The sequence below is a fragment of the Molossus molossus genome, unplaced genomic scaffold, assembly GCF_014108415.1.
Source record: "Molossus molossus isolate mMolMol1 unplaced genomic scaffold, mMolMol1.p scaffold_m16_p_6, whole genome shotgun sequence".
Classification (NCBI taxonomy): domain Eukaryota; kingdom Metazoa; phylum Chordata; class Mammalia; order Chiroptera; family Molossidae; genus Molossus; species Molossus molossus.
The window spans coordinates 1,247,336-1,266,752 of NW_023425399.1; the positions used below are offsets into that span (position 1 = coordinate 1,247,336).

The 19,417-nt window shown below is 54.2% G+C and overlaps 1 protein-coding gene across 1 annotated transcript; it reads right to left on the bottom strand.

Moving 5' to 3' along the window:
* Positions 1-459: 459 nt before the first annotated feature.
* Positions 460-16,313, bottom strand: MTG2 (mitochondrial ribosome associated GTPase 2). Its single transcript, XM_036244829.1, has 8 exons — positions 16,292-16,313; positions 7,067-7,183; positions 6,609-6,805; positions 5,062-5,209; positions 4,010-4,125; positions 3,253-3,471; positions 2,458-2,596; positions 460-1,528 (listed from the first exon to the last, which is right to left on the bottom strand). The coding sequence occupies exons 3-8, from the start codon at positions 6,795-6,797 to the stop codon at positions 1,134-1,136; spliced, it is 1,206 nt and encodes a 401-aa protein (XP_036100722.1). The 5' UTR covers positions 6,798-6,805; positions 7,067-7,183; positions 16,292-16,313; the 3' UTR covers positions 460-1,133.
* Between the last annotated feature and the right edge of the window lie 3,104 nt (positions 16,314-19,417).

The window sequence follows — 19,417 nt, forward strand, 5'->3', positions numbered from 1 at the left end:
AGCGGGCACCGTGTCCGGAGGCAGTGCCCCAGTCTGAAGTTTGCCAGACCAGTCTCGAGAGCACAAACACGTCCTCCCGGAGAGCAGGGAAGAGGACAGCTCCGGGCGTGAGGAGGGCTCGGGGCTGCACTGGCTAAAGCCCTCTGGACTCAGCCACAGGCGTCCCACCCGCACAGGCCGAGTGGCGACCTGGAGTGAGCCCAGCAAACCCTGGCTGAAGCGGAGCCGCAGCAGTGGGGCGGCCCTCCCCCGTCCTGGAACACAGCAGCCCCGTCGCTGCACACGGGGGGAGGGGGGAACGCGGGGAAGGGTCGCGCCCCAGCTGCAGACCTGCACCCCTGAAAGCCCGTGAGCGGTGTGCTGACCTCAGGAACAGAAGACATCCAGAGATTCTCTTCCCGCACCCCCCCCCCGAAGGGCCTCCAGGGATGAGTCAGGAGCACTGGACTTTATTTGGGGAAACTAGTCGCAGAGCATTTTGCTGGAGGACGAGGGCAGCAGCGCTGTCCCCTCCAGGCCCGAGTCCGCGAGAGCGCAGTGGGCAGGGTCGCCTCTGGAGCACCCAGCCTCTTAACTCCTGCAGAGAGAACCGCCCTGGCCTGGGGCCTGTGCCGCAGGGGGAAGCAGGGGGAGCTGACCGAAGGCTGGCGGCAGTGCAGCCCGGCAGTCTCTCTGACGCCAGCAGTGGGGGCCAAGCCCACGTCCTCTCGGAGCCCGGCCACCAGCAGCTCACAAGTCGCTGCACAGACGAGATCGGAAGCCGCGCTCCGGGCGGATATTGGGTGCACTCAGTCGTGAAGCCAGCGCGCGCTCGGCTCCGGAGCTCGGCACAGCCTGAGGACAGCGGGCAGCGCCTCGCTGCTCGGACATGGCCTCCAAGCAGAGCAGGGTGCCTGTCCAGTCTCTGCGGGCGTGGGGACAGCTGAGGACTCGCAGGCCCAGCTGTGACAGCTGCTCGCGTGCGGGTTGGCGCCTCTGGCTCCAGTCGCACCCTCTGGTCTCCCTACAAACCCGACAGCACTGTCCTCATTGCTCAGGGTGCTCGTCACAGCGACAAGCCCACCTCGGTGTTGGAGGGCCGGCTGCTGGCACAGGAGCACGGGAGCGGCCCGGCTGAGCGTGAGGAGCCCATGCTACCAGCTCAGGGGCTGGCGGCCCCGCGCCAGCTCGGCGGCTGCGTGCTGGTCATGCAGCTCCTTGATGCGCAGCAGCAGCTCCTCCAGGTTCTCGCCCGTGGCCGCCGACAGGGCGATGGCGCCTCCGCCCAGGCGGGCCTGCAGCTCGGGCAGGTTGGCCCTTGCCTGCGGGAGGTCAATCTTGTTGGCGACGATGACGTGAGGTCGCTCAGACAGGCCCCGCTCGTACTTCTCCAGCTCGAACCTCAGGTCCTCCACCTGGGTCCAGGGCTCGGGCAGCGCCAGGTCCACCACGAACAGCAGGAAGCCGCAGCGCTCGATGTGCCGGAGGAAGGCCAGCCCCAGGCCCCGGTTCCGGTGTGCGCCTCGGATGATGCCCGGTACGTCGGCCACTGTGGAGACAGCGCCCCCGACACTAAGACTTCCTCTCAAGGAACACCTGCGCCCACGTCGACCGTTACAGCCTCGGTGACGCATCAGGCCCATCGCCACCACGACTTTCAGCTTTGAGCTTCACAAACCGCCTAGAAATACCTGGTGACAGGTACGGAGACGGACCCATCTGATAAGGAATTACGCATTCACCGGAGTTACATATTCTAGTCTTTCTGGCTTCAAAAATGATTTAAAGGGGGAACCAGCTTCTTGTAACCATCAGTAACTCGATTACGGATGGACATCATCAGAGAGCGCCGGCCAGCAGGAGGAGCCACAGAAACAGCACTACCTGCCAGCAGGCATGTGTTGTTTTTTATCCTCACCCGAGGACATTTTTCCATTTTTTGTTCAGATAGAGTGGGAGGGAGAGAGGGGGGGGAGAGAGAGAGAGAAACATCGATGTGAAAGGGACACATCGAGTGGCTGCCACCCGCACGACCAACCAGGGCCGGGGACAAATTGCAACCGAGGTACGTGCCCTTAGTGGGAACCAAACCCGGGTCTCTCTGTACCGCAGGCTGACGCTCCAACCGCTGAGCCAAACCGGCAAGGGCCAAGCATGTGTTTTTAATGGGTACATCATCTTCTGGGAGAGCTTCCTTCTCTCAGAATGGTACCCGAAAAGCTTTAGAATCACACACGGTCTCTAGGATGGCGCTGCCGAGCTCCCCAATGAAGAACAAAGGCAGCAGGCAGGGACACTGGCACCTGCTGAGGGCCCCTGCTGAGCGCACCTGCTGAGCGCACCTGCTGAGAGGGCCCCTGCTGAGCGCACCTGCTGAGGGCCCCTGCTGAGCGCACCTGCTGAGAGGGCCCCTGCTGAGTGCACCTGCTGAGCGCACCTGCTGAGCGCACCTGCTGAGAGAGCCCCTGCTGAGCGCACCTGCGACCTGCTGGTGGTCCTCGTAGTGCACGATGCCGACGTGGGGCTTCAACGTGGTGAAGGGGTAGGCGGCCACCGCGGGTTTTGCACGTGAAATGGCCCGGAGGAGCGAGGACTTGCCTGCGTTGGGGAATCCAACCTGCAAAACAGGGGGACACACTGCCACTTCCTGTGTGGGCGAGACCGGGACCACGGGTGCGGGCACAGCTCCTGTTCCAGGTCATAGGACGCAGACTGGAGAAAGATGAGCTGTTCTCTCCTGTTGCCGTCCCACCACCAGAAACTAGCTCTCCAGGGCTTCGTGTGCAGAGCGCCCCTGCCCGCCGGTGCTGCGGCGACACCCACCATGCCGGCGTGGGCCATGGCCCTGAGCTCCAGGAGGAGGACGCCCCCGCCCGCCGGGGCAGCGGCGACACCCACCATGCCGGCGTGGGCCATGGCCCTGAGCTCCAGGAGGAGGACGCCCCTGCCTGCCGGGGCAGCGGTGACACCCACCATGCCGGCGTGGGCCATGGCCTTGAGCTCCAGGAGGAGGACACCCCTGCCCGCCGGGGCAGCGGTGACACCCACCATGCCGGCGTGGGCCATGGCCCTGAGCTCCAGGAGGAGGACGCCCCTGCCCGCCGGGGCAGCGGTGACACCCACCATGCCAGCGTGGGCCATGGCCTTGAGCTCCAGGAGGAGGACGCCCCTGCCTGCCGGGGCAGCGGTGACACCCACCATGCCGGCGTGGGCCATGGCCCTGAGCTCCAGGAGGAGGACGCCCCTGCCCGCCGGGGCAGCGGTGACACCCACCATGCCAGCGTGGGCCATGGTCTTGAGCTCCAGAAAGAGGACGCGCTCCTGCCCGGGCTCCCCGGAGGTGCAGGTGACGGGCGCACGGTTGTCGTTGGCCAGGAAGAAGCGGTTGCCCTTTCCTCCTGCCCCGCCCCGAGCGGCGAGGTACTCGTCCCCTGGGCGTGACAGGTCAGCCACGACTTCGCCTCCCTCCTTCACTAAAGTGCCCACGGGGACCTGAAAAAGAACACAGCATCGGTCGCGCAGCAGGGGAGCAGGAAGACAGTGGCCGGACAGCCTGTTTTCCCAGTTCTGGAGGGGGTGGGGCAGTGCCACAGAGAGGGGCCCCTCCACAGAGCGGCTGAGTTCCAGGAAGAGGCCCCAGCCTCCAAAGGTTTCACGGGGCTGCTGACACCCTTGGAACTGGCCTTACACACCGTGTTGCTCACACCCGAGGTGAGCTGAGCTGGTGCGAGCACAGTGACCTCAGTGCTCAGAGGCCTGGGAGGGTGGGGACAGAGGGCAGCTTCTGGGCAGAGGCAAGAGGGACAGGGGACCCTGTGGATCCCCTCTTCGTGCAATGAAATGATTTTGAGATTTTTTCTGACCGGGTCACACACACAGGTGATTTAAAATCAGTATGAAGTTCAGGCTGGGGTTTGCTCTGTGGGAGATGCTGTGTGGTTCAGGCCACGGGCCCGTGGACCACGGCTTGGAACCTAAGGAGCCTGAGGGCTTAGACTCAGGCAGGGCGGGCTCTGCGGCGGGGGCTCACCCGGACGTGGAGGAGCGCGCCACTGCGCCCAAAGCAGTTCTTCCTGCCGCCGTGCTCTCCGTCAAAGCCCTGATACTGGGACAGGACCGAGGACAGGGACTTGACTTGCCGGTCAACTGAAAGTCAAGAGCAAGAACCTCCCTGTGCCTCTGTGTTAGAAACAAAGTCGGCTGCACCTTGTTAACTTTCTTTCGTCCCGTTGAGGGACACTAAGGATGCGCGTGGAAACCGGATGAGGGCAGAGGAGCTACTGAAGTAGCAATGTGCTGTTTTAAAAAGCTAAATCCTTATTTTTTTTAAAAATACTACAATTCCTGAAAAATTTTAAATTAGCCATAATGTCATCAATTGAGAAGTAGCTGCACTTTATTATGTTGTGAATGTTCACAATTTCAAAGTCGCTACATTGTATTGTTGTCATGTTTACTGAGTTTCCAGTTTATGGAGCATCTGTGCTCAAGATGTGCTGAGTCATCGACCTCCTGGTACTGACGTGGTAACACTCTCACCCTCTATCACTGCAGCCTCCCCTGGCTGGTCTGGCTCAGTGGTAGAGCGTCAGCCCACAGAACGATGAGTTGCGGGTTCGATTCCAGCCAAGGGCACATATCTCGGTTCTGATTCTTCCCCAGACCTGGCTGGGTCGTGCAGGAGGCGACCAGTCAATGTGTCCCTCTCACATCGATATTTCTCTCTCTCTTCCTTTCTCCCTCTATCTCCCTCCCACTCTATCTGCAGATAAATGGAAAAATATCTTGGGGTGAAGATAAAAAATAATAAAATAAAATATTTATATATAAAAAAATTATCTCTGCAGCCTCACGTTTCCAGACAGTAAGGCATCTCTGTGTACCTGAGGATTTTTTTAAAAACCTACTACCAAAGTTGGGTTTTGGTGTATCATTTAAACATGAACATTCACATATTTAACAAAAATGATGTCCACGCATCAATTTCTGAATTCGAATTCCGGTCAGATGAGAAGGTGGGAACGTTCTCCCCAGCACGTGCGGACACAGCACCCCGCCCAAGCGACCCCTCAGGGCACCTGCCTCTCAGGATGACGTGGCCGCCGTTGCCCCCGTCGCCACCATCAGGGCCCCCAAACTCCTTCCGGGGCTCGCTGTGGAAGCAGCTCACCCCGTCGCCTCCACGCCCCCCTCGGACAAGCACCCGGCGCTGGTCCACGAAATGCCGTTTCTGCAGAGAGCACAGTGCGCCCCGCCCGTTAGTAACGCTGCCGTCCGTCCTCAGAACCAGCAGCCTGGGAAATGCACCTCCCCTACCTACGTGGGCTCTAAAATGAGAAGCGATGGCGCCACCATCACCAGCCTCTCCTAAAATGCAAGTGGAAATAGTTCCCAGCAGACATGGACGCGGCCAGCACAGAAGACAGGCTCAGTAACAGCCTCAACAGGTGCAACTGGGGGAACAGGTTGCTTAGAAAACATGCCTTAGATGCAAGTTCTTCCCGCTTTTTACAGACACAAACACGGTGCTGAAGGGCGTTTTCTGCGGCCTGACAACAGGGCTGGTGTGAAAACGCTGCGATGCCAACAGAGGCCTTTGGGGGGGTCGCCTTCCAGGTTCCAGGGGGCAGAGTCCAGATAAGGACTGATAAGAGGCAGGTCACTGCTCAGTAACTATCTGCTCACACGACCAGGCAGCTGCCTGAGAAGCCAGGGCATGACATCGAGGTCGCCTCGGCCAGCCGTCCTGTGCTGGGACCTGTCTGCTCCCTGCACTGTGGGCACAGACAGACCGGCCAGCACCGGCCCCTGCACTGGACTCTTCAAGGCATCGCTCCTCCACCCACCACCTCACACGCAGATTCTTTAAAAAAGAAAAACGTTTTAAGGTTCTTTGGCACCACTACATGGAAAAACCATGAATTACTACTTAAAAAACCGTAATTTCACCCAGCAGGTGCGGCTCAGAGGTTGAGTGTCAGTCCATGCACTGGGCAGTCCCTGGTACGATTCCCAGACAGGGCGCATGCCCAAGTTGTGGGCCTGAGCCCCAGTGGGGGGCGTGCAGAGGCGGCCAATCGATGTTCTTGCTCAACGATGTTTCTATCTCTCTCTCCTTCCTCTCTCTCAAAATAAATCAATAAAGAAAACAACCACACAAAACTGTAATTTCGCCATATGCCAACACCGTCACAGCCAACCTGCCGGGGAGAGCGGACCAGCCCTGGGAAGGGCAAGCCCAGGCCCCATTTTCATGTGCTGGGCGCACGCAGTGCACGGAAACGCCTTGGACCACTGGCGGCTGGTCCACAGCACCTCTGCGGACCTGGAGCCCGGCTCAGGGGGCAAGGAGCTGGCCTAACCACAGCTTTTCTCCTACCGCAGGAGAGCTCGTGCCGGGCGCCGCAGCCAGGAGCGTGTGACACGTGCAGAAGGTCCCCGCTGTGGCCCCTTCCCTGCTCGGGCAGCTTCTCAGAGAGCTCAGGCCCCATCTCCTGTCAGCATTTTCAAGACCTACCTGTGTCCCTCCAATAACATGATCGGAATAAATGAAGAGGTGACCAGGAGAACTCAAAGCAGACCTGTGAAAGGGATGCTGGGACCAGCCCCTTCCCGGGCAGAAGCCTCACCAGCTTTTTCTCGGACAGCGGTTTCTTTCTGGAGGGCTCCTGGGCACCGTCTGCACAGCCGAGAGAGAGCAGCCTGGGGGCAGCACGCTGCGGGAGGAGCCAGCCCAGGACAGCCCGTGGGGACGGAGGCCAGCGCCCCAGGCCCTCGAACACGCCCTGTCGTCCGGCAGAGAAAAGCCTCGAAGACATCGTGGCTCCTAACAAAAGTCAAGTCAGCAAAACAAGGGACCTGGTGAGAATGTGGACAGAACAGACTGGACTCCCCGTGCCTGTTTCAAATCAGCCAGTGAGCCGGTGGCTGTGACCCTCCTGTCACCGGCCTCGCTGGGCCCCGAGTCATGAGTCACCTGCCCCCAGCAGCCCACAGCTACCCAGGGGCCAGTGTGTGTCCACAGAATGGATCATGAACCGCCCCCCACCCCCCCCCGGAATGTCAGGCACCTGCTGAATGAACCTACCACAAAGGACGTCGGAGTCTCACATCAAAGTTCCTGGAAAATGAAAGCACCCATTTCCTCAGATGCTGTGCTGTTATCTTGCAGTTTAAATGTCAAACTGGAGGTAAAACAGCTCTTCTAAAATAATCCAACAAGTAGAAGAAGAAATCAAGAGAAAAATTAGAAAATATTTTGAGCTGAGTGATCGTGAGGGTACAACATACCCAAGTTTATGGGACGTGGCTAACTCAGAGCTCAGAGGGGAACGAACAGGGGGACACGTGCCAAGACCCCCCAGTGGCACCTGAATCCCTGGACAGTATCGTACCCTACAGATACTATCTTCCCTTCTATACGTACACACCTGTGATTAAGTTCAATGGATAAATCAGACACAGTATGGGACTAACAACGAGTAATAATAAATGGAACCAGTCCAGCCGGTGGCTCAGTGGTCGAGCGCCGACCCTGCACCAGGAGGTCGTCAGTTCAATTCCTGGTCAGGGTACAGGCCCAGGTTGTGGGCCAGATCCCCAGTGGGGGGCGTGCAGGAGGCGGCCAATCGATGTTCTGATCAATGTTTCTGTCTCTCTCTCCCTCTCTAAAAAATCAATAATGGAAAAAAAAAAGCCCTGGCCAGTTTTGCTCAGTGGTTAGAGTGTTGGCCCGCAGACCAGAGAGTCCTGGGTTCGGTTCCCGCTAAGGGCATGTACATCGGTTGCAGTTTGTCCCCAGCACCGGCTGAGGTCATGCGGGTGACAACCAGTGGAGGTGTCTCTCTCACATCGATGTTTCTCTCTTCCTCCCTCCCTCCCTCCCGCTCTATCTGAAAATAAATGCAAAAATGTCCTCGGGTGAGGATAAAAAACCAACCAAACAAGAATAAATGAATAAAATGGAACCATTGTGACAACATGCTGTAATAAAAGTCATGTGATGGTGGTCTCTCCCTGTGACAGCTGAGGTGGCTGCTGAGTGACTAATGGGCGGGGAGCATGGAGACACTGGGCAAAGAGACGACTCACATCCTGGGTGGGATGGACAGGGACGACGAGGTTTCTTCACGCTGCTCAGAACAGCGTGCACTTTATTTTTTTTAATCCCCTGAGGACATTTTCCCATTTTTTGTTCAGACAGAGTGGGAGAGAGGGAGAGGGAGAAGGAGAGGGAAAAAGAGAGAGAGAGAGAGACATCAACGTGAAAGGGACACATCGAGTGGCTGCCACCTGCACGACCAACCAGGACCGGGGACAAACTGCAACTAAGGTACGAGCCCTTAGTGGGAACCGAACCCAGGTCTCTCTGGACCACAGGCCGACGTTCTAACCGCTGAGCCAAACCGGCCAGGGCAGCATGTACTTTAAAACCGATGAACTGGCCCTGGCCGGTTTGGCTCAGCGGTTAGAGCGTCGGCCTGCGGTCCGGAGAGACCCGGGTTCGGTTCCCGCTAAGGGCACATACTTCGGTTGCAGTTTGTCCCCGGCCCTGGTTGGTCGTGCGGTGGCGGCCACTTGATGTGTCCTTTTCATATCGATGTTTCTCTCTCTCTCTCTCTTCCTCTCTCTCCCTCCCACTCTATCTGTACAAAAAAATGGAAAAATGTCCTCGGGTGAGGATAAAAAACAAAACAAAACAAAAAAAAACCCGATGAACTGGTCCCGGCTGATTTGGCTCAGCAGTTAGAGAGTCAGTCCACGGACCAATGAGTCAAGGTCATGGCCATGTACCTCGGTTGCAGTTCATCGCCAGCCTTGGTCAGGGTCGTGCGGGAGGCAACCAGTTGATATGTCTTTCTAACGTCTACGTCTCTCTCTCTCTCTCAAGATATATAAAAAAAAATATCCTCAAGTGAGGATTGAAAAAACAAAAAACAAAAAATATCAATGAGTTGTTTATTGCTGAGATTTTTCCTTTAGCTTTTCTGAACGTCAGCTGACCTCAGGTAACAAACTGCGGAAAGCGAAACGGGGCAAAAACAACCATAGCGGTAAGTGCTTCTGTTAGTGAAGAAGGAAGACCTGAAATCAACCACCTAAGTTTCCAGGTCCAGAAACCAAAAAGAAAAGCAAAGTAAACAGAAAGAAGGAAACACTATGTAAAGACCAAAAACACACAAAACAGAAAACTGACGGGAAAACAGCAGCCAACTGGCCCGTGGAAAAACGCGCAAAACACCATGCGGGAGAAGACGGCCACGCAGTGACGGAGGCAGGGGCTGGAGCGATTCAGCTGCAAGACCAGGAATGGCCGCAGCCACCAGGGCAGAGGTGAGGAGGGTCCGCCCAGGTCCCAGCGGGAGCGCGGCCCTGCCACCGCCGGGCCCTCGGACATTGGCCTCCGGAGGAAGCGGGTCTGTGGTTCTCCGGAACAGCGGCCCCACGAAACGATGACAGATGCCCAGCTTGGCAGCCGGCTGAATGATCTGCTCGAGCCTCAGTGTCTTGGACAATGGAGTTCGTCACTGGTACTTAACCTGGCAGGACTGTGAGGGTTAAACGGATTAATGATGTGAAGCCTAACAAACAATTAACGGGAAAAGAAAATATAAGCAGAGGGGACAAACCCCTCGCTGGAGGGATCAAGAAAGGACACCACTCACAATGCCAGGAAGAGAAAAAGTGCCACCTGCTCGGGCCCTCAGGCACCTCAGGGCAGAGGACAGCAGGACAACCTACTGCGGACTCTGCCACCCCCAAACCGCACGCACTCCTGAGACGCACCTTCCCACGAAGACAGAAGACATAGAAAATCTGTCGCCAGTAACTGCTACCGGAGTTGAATTTGTTATAAAAGAACACACCCAGAAAGAAAGCTCCAGACTTGGGCTGTTTACTGGTAAATTCTATCAAGCATGCCAGGAAGAAGTACAGCAACCTCATGTGAATCTCCAGGAGACAGGGTGTGAGACCACGGCCAGCCCCTGTCATGAGGCCAGAGAAGCCCCGGTACCCAGATCTGACGTTGCGGGAAAGGCAACTGCGCCCCACGACCCTCAGGAATACAGAGGCAGGCAGTCCCCACCAAGTCGTGTCCTACCGCGTCCGGCCTGGGACGCAAGGTGTCGTCAGCAGTCGGATCTCACACTGGCTGCCGCACACCTGACAAAGATCACACTCCCTCCTGAGCAGGGAAATGAACCGAGAGTGGGAGGGGACGTCGTCAGCCTGACCGGGGCCACAGCCAGTGCACAGTGACTGGAGGGAGACTGAACTGCGGCTCCCCGGGTGGAAAGGCAAGGATGCCCTCACCCACCGCTTCTAGGCAACACTTTTAAAAAAATATATCTTTATTGATTTCTTAGAGAGGAAGGGAGAGGGAGAGAGAGAAAACTGATGTGAGAGGGAAACACAGATCGGCTGCCTCCTGCACGCCCCCTACTGGGGATGGAGCCCACTACCGGGCATGTGCCCTGACTGGGAATCGAACCGGGACCTCCCAGTCCATGGGACGATGCTCAACCACTGAGCCACACCGGCTGGGCATGTGCAACACTTTTAGACACTGTAATAAAGAATTTTAAAACAGCCCTGGCCAGTTGCTCAGTGATTAGAGCGTCGGCTCCCAGACTGAAGAATCTCAGGTTTGATTCCAGTCAAGGGCATGTACAGTACAGTCGGGGTTGTGGGGAGGCAATCGATTGATGTGTCTCTCTCACATCGATGCTTCTCTCTCTCCCTTCCTCCCTCCCACTCTATCTAAAAATCAATGGAAAAGTCTCCTTGGGTAAGGATTTTAAAAGAATTAAAAAAAAAAAGGACTTCCGGTCAAGAAGGTGGCGTAGGTAAACGCGGTATCGCGTCCTCCCACAACCACATCAAAGTTACAACTAAACTACAGAACAATCATCATTCAAAACCGCCTGAAATCAAGCTGAATGGAAGTCCTACAACTACGGAATTTAAAAAAGCAGCAGCTACATCCAGACTGGTAGGAGGGGTGGAGGGGACGGGCTGGTCCCACACCCACGTGTGGCGGATAAAAATCAGGAGGCTCCCGCGGCTGGGCAGCTCGAGGGGCGCCAGAGACACACAGGGAAGAACTGAGCTGTTTGGCACTGGAGCGAGGGCTGGAGAGGGGGCTTTCTCGGGGACAAATGTGCTGTAAGAGGCCTTTGTTCCTTTGGTGAGCCCTTCCCTGGGGTGGCAGACAGAAGCCATACCTGGGACTCCAGCAACGTGGCTCACACTGGTAGCCCCGCCCTGCTGACTCCCTGAGGCCCCGCCCCATCCCACCCAACTTTCAAGCCCACCCAAGCTGTTGCCACTTGCTTAACCATAGGATTGGCGGGTCTTGGATCCTGCTTCAGGTTTTTCCTAAATTCTTTCAAATGAGCAGCATGGGTCTCAGCGAGCCCCATACCTCTCATTAAGTAATACACTGAAATAAACACAGGGAGGCAGCCAAAATGAGGAGACAAAGAAACAGGTCCCAAATGAAAGAACAGAACAAAACCCCAATAAAAGAACTAAGCGAAAGGGAGATAAGCAGCCTAACAGATTCTGAGTTCAAAATACTGCTTATAAGGATGCTCAGTGAACTTAGTGAGAACCTCAGTGAACTTAGGGAGGGCCTCAAGAGCATAAAAAAGGACCAGTTAGAAATCATGGATACACAGTTAGAATTGAAGGAGGCATTAACTGAAATAAAGAATAATTTACACAGCTTCAATAATAGAGTATGTAAATCCAAGGAGCAAACCATCGATTTGGAATATAAGGAAGCAAAAAATCCCCAATCAAAACAGCAAAAAGAAAAAAGAATCCAAAAAAATGAGGATAGTGTAAGGAGCCTCTGGGACAACTTCAAGCGTGCCAACATTCGCATCTTGGGGGTCATCTTGGGGGTGCCCGAAGGAGAAGAGAGAACAAGAAATCGAAAACCTGTTTGAAACAATAATGGCAGAAAACTTCCCTAACTTGGTGAAGGAAGCAGACATACAAGTCCAGGAAGCACAGAGAGTCCCAAACAAGATGAACCCCAAGAGGCCCACACCAAGACACATCATCATCAAAATGCAAAAGGTTCAAGACAAAGAGAGAATCTTAAAAGCAGCAAGAGAAAGGCAGCTAGTTACCTACAAGGGAGTTCCCATTAGGCTATCAGCTGATTTCTCAAAAGAAACTTTGCAGGCCAGAAGGGAGTGGCAAGAAATATTCAGAGTGATGAAAACCAAGAACCTACAACCAAAATTACTCTATCCTGCAAAGCTGTCATTTAGAATCGATGGACATATAAAAACTTTCCCAGACAAGAAAAAGTTAAAGGAGTTCATCACTACCAAACTGTTATTATATGAAATGATGAAGGGTCTTTTTGAAGAAAAAGATAAAATGTATGAACAAACAAAATGGCAATGAATACATATCTATCAACAATGGAATCTACAAACAAAATGAACAGGTAGAACAGAAACATTCTCATAGATACAGAGAACATTTTGTTGGTTGCCAGTTGGGAGGGGGGTTGGGGGAATGGGTGAAAAAGGTGAAGGGATTAAGAAGCACAAATTCATTGCTAGACTGACAAACATCAAAGAGAAAGGGTTTGGGGGGTGGTGGGAAGAAGTAAACCAAAGAACTTATATGCATAACCAATGGACAGAGACAACAGTGTGGGAAAAGGTGGGAGGGGGGCGGGAGTGGGGAGGAGGGGGTCAATGGGTGAAAAATGTGGAACATATGTAATACATTTTACATCCAACAATAAAGATTTGAAAAAAAAAAAAAGAATTAAAAAAAAAAAGTAGTGACAAACTGCAGGTCTGATTGTTTGTGCAGAAACCTACACACTTGATTAGAACGCATGAGTGGACTTAGTGAGGCGGCAGGCTACAGGCTCACACACGCCGACTGCGTGGGCAGCACGAGCGGCCAACAACCCCACTGGTAGCAGTGCCAGGTACAAAGTTCCTGGAGATGAGTCCAATGGCGAACGTCCAAACCTCTGCCTACGACTTGCAGGATGCTGCTGCAGGTACCCTGCGGGCATGAGCTCACTCAGTCCTCGTAACAACTCTGTAAGAAATAAGGCCCTGGCCATTTTTGCTCAGTGGTTAGAGCATCGGCCCGAGGACCAAAGCATCACAGGTTCGATTCCAGTCAAGGGCACGTACCTCAGTTGCGGTTTGTCCCTGGCCCCGGCTGGGGTTGTGCGGGAGGCAACCAGTTGATGGGTCCCTCTCACCTCGATATTTCTCTCTCTTTCCCTCTCTCTCCCTCTCTCCCCTCTATCTGAAGATAAATAGAAAAATATCCTCGGGTGAGGATTAAAGAAAAAAGAAAAGAAGGAAACTGAGGCGAGAGAGGGGAAGTGACCTCCAAGGTCACGGTGCTGTGAGATGGGACGGGCAGGGTGGGGTGAGTGTGAGACAGGTTGTCAAGGGGAAAAACAACTCGCCGATCACCAACACGATCACCAACACGCAGCTGCGGTGCCGGGAGGCGGCTTCCCCACCCCGGTGACATGGAACTGAAGGGGGACCGCAGAGATGGCGGTCACTGGCAAAGCCAACCAGAACCTGACCTCTCCATCTGGTCCAATTAGGAGCACTGCCCCCTTCCGACTTGTTTGGAAAACCCACTCACTGCACGCGTACCCGCCAGGTGAGCCATCAGCTGTGTCTCACCTCGCTACCTGGACTTCATCTTCCTTCTAACGCTCTACCCGCTCTGTCCAATGAGGTACCCACCAGTCACATGTGGCTGCTAAGCTTAAATCAATTAAAAAACGTAAAAACTCAGCTGCCTGATCACCCAAGCCACATTCTGAGTGCTCACGGCCACGTGTGGCCAGTGGGTACCGAACCCGGCAGCACAGATGGGGACATGCCTGCCGCCACAGAAAGTCCACAGAAAGCACTGGTCCACCCTGATGGTCTGTGCAGTGGACTCCAACTCCTCTCCGGGCACCCGTTCACCCTGACAAGTAAGTGGGGTACAAAAGACAAGACTCTGCAAATCCCTGGTGGGAGTCGGGCAAACTGATTCCAGGATGGGGCTTTTCTAGACTGGAGAGCCCGCGGCAGGGACTGTACTTCAGACATGGCCCTTCTGATCCATCCAGTGTGACTCCTGGGCCACTGGGAGTTACTATGAGCCAGGAATCTCTGCTCAACGTGCATGGACATTTTTACGCGTACTCCTTACAACTGTGCAAGCGATTGTAGCGCACGTGGGTATCTCTTTCCTTTTCCAGACCCACTTTCGACCTTGTGCTTCTGAGGCCTGCCCTGCATGGCTCCCCTTGGCTGCAGTGCCCTCTGGCAGAGACTGGAGGGAGGAGCTGGAGGCCAGGAGAGCAACTTCCCTCTCTCACCTCTAATCCCCAGACCGAAGGGCAGCCCTCTCTGCACCGCTGTCTTCTATTAACTGCCCCTCCTGTCCTTATGCTTTGGCTGTCGAGGCTCCAGGTTAAAACACCACCTCTACACTCACACCTTTATTTATTTATTTATTTTTATCCTCACCCGAGGATATTTTTCCATTTTTTTGTACAGATAGAGTGGAAGGGAGAGAGAGGAAGGGAGAGAGAGAGAGAAACATCGACGTGAAAGAGACACATCGAGTGGCTGCCACCCACCCGCACGACCAACCAGGGCCGGGGACAAACTGCAACCGAAGTATGTGCCCTTAGTGGGAACCGAACCCGGGTCTCTCCGGACCGCAGGCCGACGCTCTAACCGCTGAGCCAAACTGGCCAGGGCTACACTCACACCTTTAAAACCATCATGAAGACCTGGCCGGTTTGGCTCAGCGGTGGGAGTGTTGGCCTGCGGACCAAAGAGCCACGGGTTCGATTCTGGTCAAGGGCATGTACCTCGGTTGCGGTTTGGTGCCCGGCCCTGGTCGATGTGTGTCTGTCACATCAATGTTTCTTCCTCCCACTCTGTCTAAAGATAAATGCAAAAATATCCTCGGGTGAGAACTTAAAAATAAATGAAATAAAAACCCTCCTGAAATTACCCTATGTGGTGGGGCTATGGCTCCTGACCCTGACATGTTTCATGCCCATTATAAAGCAAGGGACGCTGAGGCTCATGGGTTAAGTGACATGCTCAAAGCCACGGTGTCCTGGCCTCGGCAGGAATCTTCAATGTGAAGTAGCACACAACCACCTCCCAAGGATAATTTCCAGGGAATCCGTTTTCCGCGCCTTAACTTTATTTTTTATTTTTTTATCATCCTCACCCGAGGACATTTTTCCATTTTTTGTTCAGGTAGAGCGGGAGGGAGAGAGAGAGAGAGAAACATCGATGTCAAAGGGACACACCGAGTGGTCGCCACCCGCACAACCAACCAGGGCCGGGGCCAAACTGCAACCTAGGTACATGCCCTTAGCGGGAACCGAACCCGGGTCTCTGCAGACCGCAGGACGATGCCCGCGCCTTAACTTTTGCTGTTTTCTTTGCTAAAACAGATCTGTGTCTGCCTCCCCTTCCGGACTTCCGTGGTCCCCGCCTTCAGCCTTCCCAGAACAAAGGCCCCCTCTCCCAGGTGCGAGCAGGCGGCCTGTCCACGGATGTTCTGCGTGGAGCCCACAGACACGCCTCACTGCAAAAGGTGGCGAGGACTCGGTGGGAAACAACCCATCGACTGACAGCAGCCTTTGCATTAAAACTTGACAACTGTTCAACGAAATCAAAACCTGCGTGTGCGTCCAGCCAGTGTGGCTCAGTGGACTGCGCTGTCCCATGGACTGAGAGGCCCCCTTCGACTCAGGTCAGCGCTCGTGCCTGGTTGCGGGCTCGATCGCCAGTAGGGGGCGTGCAGGAGGCAGCCGGTCAATAACACTGATGCTCCTCTCCCTCCCTTCCTGTCTAAAAACAAACAAACAAAAACAAACAAAGCCCATAAAAACATATCGTAAAAAAACAACTCCTGCGTGTGCTTATGTTGTTCTGTGCCACGGGCAATTATAAAGAAGCTCCCGGAAAAAAAAACGTGTAGAATTCAGGACCTTGGGTCAACGGAACCGCTAAACCCCTTAAATTGGGTGCGCGCATGCGCGGGAGGAGCCCAGCGGCACCTGGGGCCCCGCCGACGCGTCGCTCTAGCGCACGCGCGCACCGCCAGACTCCCGGCCGGCTGCCCAGGTGTCCGCGCTCACGCCCGCGGCGACCGTCCCGCTACACGCAGGACAGGGATGTGGGGTCGCCCGCTCGGCGCCGCTGTCCCGCTTCCGGCCTCCTCTCTCCTCCTGGAGCCCCCGCCCGGGACCCGAGGCCGCGGCCCCCTCGCCCGCACTCACCCACTCGAAAGGACACATCTCTTCCGGGGCCTCAGCCGCCGCGGCGGCGGATTACTTCCGGGGCTGGCCCGGGCCGCGCCTGCGCAGGTTGTCCCCAACGCGCATGGGCGGAAGGCGGCCCGAGCCCGGCCGTATATTGCGCCTGCGCAGAGCAGGGTCTCAACACCCCGGGTCTGGCTGGCGCCTCCGGGGGCGCGGGGCCGGGGGCCAGACCAAGACGAGGAGACCGGGCCTGGCCACCCATCCCGGCGCTGTGCGTTTCCCTCCAGCCCCCGTCTGCCTTCAGGAGCCCCGGCTGTGTCCCCGTCGCCCTCGGGCAGGGTGTGGTCTCAGGTGACCTGCCCGGCCCCTCCCCGTCGCGGGCCTGACCTTCAGCCCCGAGCATCCCCTCCGCGGGGCGGGGCGTTGCGGCAGTGGCCGGGGTCATCTTTACGGCAGCCCGTCCCCAGGCCCCAGTGGCGGCCGGACGCCAGCCAGGTAACAGGCCCACCTGGGTCCAGCCCCAGGTCCTGGAGCATCCCAGCAACGTCACGAAAACTCACTGTGGGATGACTTTCCAAGAACCAGTTTATTAATTACACCAAAAGCATAAACAATGAATACGCCAAACTCCAGCTGGGGGAGGAAAAAAAAAAAAAATGATGATGATCTTCAAAAAAATGTCCTGTGCTCACAAATAAGACAAGTCTGACCTGTGCAATAAATAGAAATGAAATAATGGCTAAAACATGTAAAATGGAAACCATCTTCCACTTTGTACAGTTCTGAGCGCGCCCAATACTCAACCCTATATATATAAAAACGGCCGGCTTAGGAGCATATTAAGGCTTCCCCGGAGGCCCGGAGACCTGTCCACCTCAATGCGATTCCCGGGGTCCTCGCCGGAGTCCCCAGTACTTTTCGACAGCGTGGTTCCAGAACAAGCCCCAGTGGGCGGCGAGCTTTTGCAGCCCAACTGTGAGCCCTTCTGAACACGGTGGTCAGCTCTCAAGTTCGTGACCTGCTGGGTGGCAGGGACAACTGGAAGAAGGACCAGGGCCAACGTCCAAGTCTTCCTCGGCACCTTCACTGGCGGTGGGAGCAGTCATAAGAAACAAAGCACCATCTACCACACTGCACGGATGGTTCATCGCAGCCTAAGCTTTTGCAAACATTCATATCACGGAAAATATAAGACAGTGAATGACGAGCTGCCGGCATCACTCCCCCCCCCACACAATGTCACATAAAAACGGACAACACGTTAAATAAACACTCCGTTATTAATCCTTAAATATATTAACACCCAAAATCATGTATAAATTAGGAAATAAATGTACAAACTATTTCACAAAGTGCTTTTTTAAAAATATATACACAACATTCAAGAAATTCTTAATGTAAGACATTTCAGATTGAAGTTTCGGAGTAACTTTCAAGTGTCCTTTTCTTTCAAAAAGTATTCACACAGCACTTAAACAAACAACAAACAAAAACAGAAACCACACACACAAAACGCATATTCCCAGGATGGCAAGGAATAAAAATAAACGGGTTTCACAGTTATCTAAAATGTTTAACATTTTCAGTGTGAAATTTTAGCCCCTGATTAAGTTTGCAAATTAGTTCTATGAAAACTGTCAGGAAATAATAGAATAATTATTTACTGTGTCACTTAGCAATTAAGAACTCCCATCTCAGCCCTGGCTGGGGTGGCTCAGTTGGTTGGAGTGTCATCTTGTCCACCAAAAGGTTGCCCATTCAATCCCCATACCTAGTTTTCGGGTTCCATCCCCGGTAGGGATGCATTCCAAAGGCAACCGATTGATGTTTATTGTAAAATATATCCTGGGGTAAGAATTAAAAAAGCCCATAAAAACAAACAACAAAAAAGAACTCCCCTTTTAGTAATATAGATATGTATTTTTAAGCCCTTACCAGTGTTAAGGGTTTTTTAAAACCCATATTGCCTACAAAATAAATGCTTCTATCCCACTAGACGTACGATATCAAGAAGTGGGTACTTTTTGTATTTTCTTGGTTGTTCTTGGGAATACGTCAACACTTATCCAAGGGTTTTTAAAGGATTCACAGTAAAAGTGGGTATTACAATCCCAGTAAAGATCGATAAAATGCCAATACTTAGTGAAATGCAGGCTTCTCCTCTGCACAGACTTTTCCAAGTGCGCTGTCCTAACATTTGCGCAGAATTTAAATGGGATTTAATGTCCTGGGAATGTGAAAATGACTCAAACTTCTCTACTTAGAACCTCTCCTTTTCAGGAGGGACACAGTAAACTCGGTGGGGGTTCCTTTTAAAAAACGAGATGTGAGTTTCAGATATCCCTAAAAGAAAAGAAATTCTTGCTTGGAGATCCAAACAAGCAGGTCCTGGAAGAACTAAAGTAAAACGAACCACTTGCCAACTGCATGGGAAATTTGGCATCACTATTTTAAGCTATACATTTAGAATGGGGCACATTAAAATTTCAAATCTAAAAACAACCATCAGAGAAACAAGAAACGGTCCCCCGCAATGGCAGAGGACAGCCCCTGTGCCTGCCGTACCTGGGTTCGGTGAAGGATCACTGTCTCATGGACTCATATTTGCAACATAGTCATTGATCCCTCTCATTCCTTTTTAAAACAAGAACATGTAACTTTTTGGATGAATGGAACTGGCTAGAGACACAGGTCATGAGCGAGATCTGGAAAGTACAGGGCAGTGTGCAGTCCCTCCATCTGAAACATAATTACCCTTTAACAGAAACAGACCCCAAAACACAGATAAAGCCCCCGCCCCGCCGGGCCCGGGAAAAGGCTGCATCCAGGCCTGTAAGCGCAGGTCCAGCTGCAGGGTCACCAGGGAGACAGGTGGACCATGCACATGGCCCCTGCGGGAGGGGAGCTGTTCATGTGGAAACACTGACGACGGCATCTTGTAGCTGTCCCATCGCTGGGCACAGAAGGATGACAAGAGGACCCCTAACGCTAGCTAGAAACATCGAGGGGGATGAGAAGGGGACGACGTCTCCATTCACCGTATGGACACACACTATACACAGCGCCAGGCATGTTGCACCAGCGCGCAGGCCCATGCCTCAGTGCGCGCTCGGCTTCATACCCAGCATGAGATGTGCACGCCTC